This window comes from Miscanthus floridulus, chromosome 17 (genome assembly GCF_019320115.1).
Source record: "Miscanthus floridulus cultivar M001 chromosome 17, ASM1932011v1, whole genome shotgun sequence".
In the NCBI taxonomy this organism is placed as follows: Eukaryota; Viridiplantae; Streptophyta; class Magnoliopsida; order Poales; family Poaceae; genus Miscanthus; species Miscanthus floridulus.
The window spans coordinates 3,034,166-3,041,639 of record NC_089596.1 but is presented as its reverse complement, the minus strand read 5'-3'; the positions used below and the strand labels follow the sequence as shown (position 1 = coordinate 3,041,639).

General features: G+C 43.8%; 1 protein-coding gene and 1 pseudogene across 1 annotated transcript; both read right to left on the bottom strand.

Moving 5' to 3' along the window:
• LOC136517272 (probable histone H2A.5) lies at positions 1 to 913 on the bottom strand. Its single transcript, XM_066510808.1, has one exon. It carries the CDS (start codon positions 660 to 662, stop codon positions 195 to 197), a length of 468 nt encoding a protein of 155 aa, XP_066366905.1. The 5' UTR covers positions 663 to 913; the 3' UTR covers positions 1 to 194.
• Positions 914 to 1,324: 411 nt separating this feature from the next.
• On the bottom strand, positions 1,325 to 7,154 carry LOC136517271 (uncharacterized; annotated as a pseudogene).
• Between the last annotated feature and the right edge of the window lie 320 nt (positions 7,155 to 7,474).

The window sequence follows — 7,474 nt, the reverse complement described above, 5'->3', positions numbered from 1 at the left end:
TTTGCAAACTCTGGTCTCTGAAATCTTGTTCCAACCAACGAAAATGCACAGATGTACTAGTACTAGATAAACCATTCCAGCTGGCAGCAAGTACAAGAACGTTACAGAGGTACACTAAACATGATCTAATCTAGCAGGACGGTGCTAATGGTAATGGCTAACAGAGCAGCCTCCCTCTAAGAGAGGAAAGCACTCTAGGCCTTCTTGGGGGACTTGGCGGCCTTCTTGGGCGTCTTGGGCTCCTTGGCCGCCTTCTCGGCCACCTTCTTGGGGAGGAGCACAGAGTGGATGTTGGGGAGGACGCCGCCGTGGGCGATGGTGACGCCGGCCAGCAGCTTGCCGAGCTCCTCGTCGTTGCGGATGGCCAAGAGCACGTGGCGCGGGATGATGCGCGTCTTCTTGTTGTCCCTGGCAGCGTTGCCGGCCAGCTCCAGCACCTCGGCGGCGAGGTACTCGAGGACGGCGGCGAGGTAGACGGGGGCGCCCGTGCCGACGCGCTGCGCGTACCGGCCCTTCTTGAGGTACCGCCCGATGCGGCCGACGGGGAACTGCAGCCCGGCCTTGACGGACCGCGACACCGACTTCTTCCTCGGCCCGCCGGCCTTGCGCCCCGCCGCACCCTTCTTCGCCTTCCCGCCGGCTCCTGCTCCGCTCACGTCCATGGCCGCCGGCGGTTGCTGCTGCTGCGCTTCGAGATCGAGAAAGAGCTTGAGAGTTGAGAGGCAATCGGTGTGTGGATGCCAAATGCGAAGCGAGGCGGGATGCTTTTAAAGCGCGCGCGCGCGGGGAGGGAGAGAGAGGGAATGCGTGTGGTGGGCCCGTCGATCCGCGTGCGGGGCCAATGGACGGTCCGATCGGCAGGGGAATGGACGGTTGGATGGGAGTGGTTGCGGTTTCGGAGGGACGATCCATGGGAGGGGCTACTGTAGCTGTGTATGTAAAAAAACTAGTCCATTATTTAGCCCATTTTTTTAGTTTTGACTTTTAGAAGGAAAAAATATGCTAACATTTACAAGTACAAATAAATGCAATATTTTAAGGAAAGATTTTTAGAAAGATATATCATTACATGTTTAAATAAACGCAATTCTTCAATGACAGGTTAATGAAATTAATTTTACACTATAAGATATATTTTTCTATAGACTTGGACACAGTTAAAAATTGAGAGCTATAATTTTATGGTGTACGGTTAAATGATTTCGTGATTGGATCTTGTCATCTTACTTTGAACAGAAAATGCATCATTCTTGCTCAAAAAAGAAGAAGAAAGAGAAAATGCATCATTCAGCGGAAACAAATGCCTCAGGCCTAGGCAACGGCAAATTTTAACTCAATTATTAATAATCGCAGCATTTCTATATAATCATTTACAATGTCTCACTGCTCTGGTTGGTTTTATTGCCTTCTCACACGGAATTTGAAATAAAGCAATGGTATAGCGAGGCTGTCAAACCGCCGGAGCAGGCTGAGGAACTGCAGGCCTATTGCTTGCAAGACCAGGAGGACACTGCAGTCGGAATGAGGGATGTACATCTTGCACACGCTCCAGATACAGCGGAGTCTGCATTTCTATAAGCCGTGATATCTGCAAAACAAGGTGTGCCTGAATTAACGCAACTAAAGGTACAAAATCAGTATAAGTGGATGTCTACTGCATCTTGTTTCCAGTCACAAAGGTAAGAAGAAATAATCATGCCGATAAAACACGCCTTTCTCAAAGACCCTAGTCTAACATAACTTCATCAGTGCTCATGAATCATCTGAGGCAAGCAGCAACTATTTCGTACATAACAATGATAATAACAAGATCCGGTACATACCGCCCTGCGGAACGCAAACATCTCTTCTTGACCAGACAATATTGCCACAAGGCCGGTCGTAGACGGTCCTAAGCCAACATTGCCTTCCGCTAAAACATCCCTCCTTAGCTTTGTCCCTTCAGACTCGGTTTCAAACTGAAAACTGCATAGCATGACCGTTCATGTGAAACTTGTGCGATTCAAATTCAGTCTTCTGCATTCCATTGCAGACGACCAGAAACATTAACCCCTAACAATCAAATAGTCTCTTTTGTCATGGTATTTTGCTTGAGGCCTTTGTAATTGTTGTAAACTCTTCTCTATCTTTAATGGATAGCAGGTCTTCTGCCTTTGCTTTTAAAAAGAAAAAGAAAAAGAAAAAGAAAAGATAGAAACATTCTCTCCACAACCCACAGCAGAACCAGCATATATGACAAAGCTCACTGAGACATATTTTCAGTTCATAGTGTTTGAAAAAACAGCGTTACATGATCAGGAAAGGGTTATCGAGTTACCTCTCTAAATCAAAAAGGGGTCCTTCCTCTGTCATGTGGGGACGCACGTATACCAGGCGCCGACGGGCGCGTGACGTGCGGCGCGCCACAGAGCGCGCGATCAGCGCAGCAGCCGCGCGGGAGGAGGCCAGCGCGAGTGGCTGAGAGGAAAGAGAGATTAGTTTCCTTTTTATTCCCTTAAGTCTAGGAGAGGTTATTTCTAGGAATAGTTTGTTGCCAAGTTGGTTAGGCAGGCTGGCCTATTTATCGGTACTTCCGCAAACAATTGGGATTAAGAAAAATATTACCATCTAATCTCCTATCTCCTTCTCTCAACTAAGCCTGCGGCAGGGGCAACCTCGCCGGAGAAGACGACTTTCCGAGGCTACGAGTTGCGTAGCCGAGGGCCAGCTATCCGAGGGTTTGACGCCCTTGACAACCTCAGTTCCTTGGAAAAGATCATCAATGGATGAGGCAGCTAGGCATATAAGGCGGCAGTGATGATTGTACAACTCATCGATGAGAGTGATAAACCTTCTTGCCTAAATGAGTCGTGATATTAGCAACAGAGAGGAAACAAACTATTTCAGAAAGGTAGAGAGTAACAACTAACTAATGGTTACTGCCCATCAATTAAGATAGCTACCTAAAAATTTAAACAAATAGACCTTTTCTCTTTCCTAACTTGCAATATATTTTAAAAGCTCTCCAACTTGATCAACATGCCCTCTCCATCTTTCTATCCAAAATATTACTGTCTTGCTTTGCTAGTTTGCAACATCCCTCTAGTGATCCTTGCTATTCAGCACTTCAAAATCACATTTTACTTTGTGTTTTATTTCTTGAGAACATGTTTCATTTGTTGTACTTATATAGGCTGATAGGCTCCAGTTTCCCTGCAGCATCTGAATTTTCATGCCTGCTAACCAAACAAGGACTTTGAAGTCCTGACTGCTACATTCATGTTCCCTTCCACCTATTTCCTCCGCCCAAACAGACTAAAAGAAGCAGAAAAACCAGCACGTGAAGAAATACCTTGTCACGGATCTTCATACTCATAGCTGGAATTTCTGATATGAAAATTGTATGATAGTTCCTAGCTATTGCTATATAATCTGCCGCTCTGACCTGAAAAAATAGTATAGGGGTGATCAATGCATTAGCGAAAGAGCTACTATGCTCTCAGATATAATAAAAAGGAGCTACTATTGGGAAATATAACTTTATGTATTGTCTAACATCAGCTATTGTGCAAGTAATAATATCAGCTATTGTGCAGTAATAAATTTGTATTTCTTTGCAATAACTTGAATTATAGACAGATATGAAATGAGAGTGAGATATTACTGGGCGACCACATAGATACTCGAAGTCAAACCTTGCGACACCATTACAGCTTTGTGGAATCTCAATAGACCTGTCAACATGCGACTGAAGTTCATCTAGTTTTTATTTTCACTGGTACAGAGATGCTTTATCAAATGGACATACCTCCCAAACATTACAGGAATGGTGACAGAAATAATATTTCCTCCTGATTGGTTAGTTATGTCATGCCACAAAGCCTCGTACATGCTGCGGGCGTCAGAAGTGACAGGCCAAAAATAGTGAACCTGCCAACAATTTAGAAGGTATGTAGTTAGATCAGGATAAACATAATATGACATATAATAAAGGGAATAATAAATACAACAGAGAAATAGAACACAATTGGAAGTAAACCTCAGTTGAGCCTTCTGTCGGAATTAGGCGGCGATAATCCTTTTCAGTACCCACAAGAATCTTATTGCAGTTTTCATCCAATTTTGATAAAAACTCAAGGAAGATGTCCCTTTGCATCCCATCCTACAAACCAACAGAGAGAAAAAAAGAAATGATCATAATACGGTACTACAGTATTTTAACTTGTAAAGGTTGTGAGAAAATGATTACACATCTAATCCATAAATTAGAAAGAAAACAAAAAAACATTAAGGACCTGCCTGATTCAGATCTTCAGGTGCTTTATTACTGGTTGCTACAAGTACTGTCCCTGTGCTTAACAATGTGCTTAGAATGCCAGAAAGTGCTACAACTGCAAAAACATCAATAGTCTGCACAAATGCATTTGCTCAGTATACTACAAAAAGCACTAACATCAATAGTCTGCACAAATGCACTTGCTCAGTGTACTACAAAAAGTACTAGGTTGCAGAGCATATTTAATTAATTATGACAGTTCTGCAACCTTAATAAATCATAATAAAGCAGTACGTACAAAGATGTATATGCAAGAATATAGATAAAATAGAGCTTACTTAACTTAATTAGGTGTAAAAGGTTCCAGTAATGCTGAATTGCCAATTCAAAAGAATTTTCCAGTAACACGTTAACTTCATTAAAACTTATAGACAGGATGAAGTTAAAACATTATGCTGCTCATGGTGGTGGAACTAATCAATGCTATTTACCAACACCAATCTTCATTTTTATTTTATGTCCCCAGTTTTGAAAGTAATCCAATAAGCAGCTGCTACATGCTAGGAAATGCCAATCCTCTTTGTCAGGTCAGGATGACAAGAAGGCAGAAAGGCTTCAATCCTTGACACTTCAAATTTTAGGTACCTGTATCTCATCAAAGCATAGAATGCTTGCTCCAGTTTTATTTGCCTGTCTATCAACCAAAAACTTGTCAGCAACTGCCAAAAGGATGTGCTTTTGCTGCATCTGTTGTTTGTACTTCTCTTCGCCAATCAACCACTCCTTAATTTTCGAATCAAAGGGAAGGCTTGATATCCAACTGAAAGCACTTGAGTGAATAGATTTGTCATCATCACGTCTCTTCCATACGTCATGCATATGATCGTGTATTTCAAGCATGGCCTGAATCAAAGGGTACTCCGTCTCAAGCGAATCCTCGACAACAAGGTCACAATCAAATTAAGATAACTAAAAAGTTAATTTATATTGTTATGTTAATGCCAACTTGCCAAGCCACACCTGTGTAAATGAGTTCAGACAGATGTGTGTGTGCCCAGATATGCTACCACAACAGCTAACAAATACAGTCGAGACAGCATCAACCTACTATTGCTAGCCATCTTCAGTCAAATAAATTGATCTTCAGGTACAATAGCTATATCAGATTACAACTGAATGACTGAACAGTCATTGGTATATGTAAATAGTAGAGAATTTACCTCATGAAAGTGAAACCTCCTCCTGTGTTTGATGACACCTTCAGTGGCCCCATAGAACATGTCCATCAACATTGTCTTCCCTATGTACAGATTGTGCCATGAGATTAGTACAAGTAGAATGGTATTTCAGAAAACGTAAAATATCAGCATGATAACTTGTTCATATTAGTTTCATAAATGTAGGGCAATGGCCCAAAAGAAGCATTTTACCCCTCATTTTCTGGCCAGCTAGAAAACTAAAAGACAGAATGGATCCGACAAGACTAGAAATTGCTTCTTTTGAGCATGTGCAAGAATCAGGTAGCTTACCACTTCCAACATTTCCATAGAGATACAATCCTTTAGGAGCAACAGGAGCGACTGGTCTCTGGCCTACCAATGTATCTAGTTTCTTCTCTCAGTTCAGGTATGAGACCCACTTACCAACTCCAGGTTCTATGTTTCCTCTTCTTCTCCTGGGTTTAATCAACAAAATACAGGTTAGAAAAAACCAGCATAGTCCATTTCTTCATATTTAGCTGTTATAATATTCTTGCAGGAGTTGAGGAGTAAAAGCAATGCTCCATCCATCGATGGTTTCAACATAACAGAATTTCACAGTGCCATACTGAAACTATTATGACATACATGCACTGTGATGCCAATAGACATCCCACTTAAGTATGCTAAATGGTTCTATAACAATGAATAATTTTTAGGAAGGAGACTAACTATTACCGCATAACCAACTTGTCAAGAAATCCCCTTTTCTCGTCTATCCATACACCATCACGCTGCTTATCTTCAGCTTCTTCGACAAGAAGCCTTCGCCGCTCTTTCTCCCTGCTATTCTCCCAGATGTACAGCTTGTTCTGCATAAATATAGGTTTCTTACTGAAAAATCACAACGAGGTACTGACAACTGAGAAGAAGAGATGTGCAACTTACATGATAATCCTCCATTTCCATCTCGTACTGTTGAAGCCTACTCAGTAAGTTGTCTAACTCAGAAGCTACATTTTCCTGGTAACTATCATGCGTGAGCTTCCCTTGGCTTACTAGATTCCTGTAGAGCGTAAGAGGACCTTCAGATAGAACACAAGAGTATGAGACACCGATATTGGAGGGAAGAGGGGATTGGGGGGTGGTGTTATGATGCAGTTTGAGGAATGAGAATTACACTGTATCATCATGTTCAGTAGAACAAACAGGTGCGGGTTTATTAATTTTCAGAGGGGAGATATCACAGGTTCACAGGACTGGTTAGCTTATATGTTAGTTCTGATGAACACAGTGGCATATCTGATATCTGCTTGCAAGCGCGCATGAAAACGCAGCAGTGGCAGATTTGAATTCCATGAAATGCAGCTGCGACTTGAACCCACTAGTCCGGGCGTCCGGCCTCGTATGAAATTCGGAAACCGATCAGCAGCGAGAGGAGGATGATGAGGACAAGGCACCTGCAGGTTTGCGGCCGTGCTCCGAGGAGGCGCCGTCTCCCGCCGCGCCGTGGAGGCCACGGGCACGGAAGAGGCCCGCAGAGGGCAAGGCGCGCGGCGCCGCACCGAGGAGGGCGGCGGACGCGAGGGATAGGCGGGAGACGCGGTCATGCAGGCGGCGGAGTATCATCGGTCGGCCGTCGGCGCCTCGCCCGGACGGGGAGAGGTGGCGGGTACAGACTATATCCAGAGTAGAAAGGAGTTGGAATAACTGCGGCGTTCGTTGTTTGGTTCGGGAGGGAAGGTGACGCGGCGTCCTTGCTGACCGCAGGCGCGTGGGCCGAGAGTAGCTGGCCCCGTGGGCTCATTTATAGCCACACGGGCCATGCCTACCTAGTACCTACTACTTGGGCGGACAAGCGGCCCATTGTGTGATGTCACAGAGGCGAGGGCATGGCGACCGTGTTACAAGTGATCTTCGAGGCCTTTTTTTCCTAAAAAAAAAAGGTGATTTTCAAGGCCTTCACCCGTGAACTTCAAGCTTCTTCATCTCACAATTTTGTTGTAGAACTTTTTAAAAA

What these genes read in the sequence shown, in the direction of transcription:
- LOC136517272 (XM_066510808.1), bottom strand. Translation starts at nt 662, where the DNA reads ATGGACGTGAGCGGAGCAGGAGCCGGCGGGAAGGCGAAGAAGGGTGCG.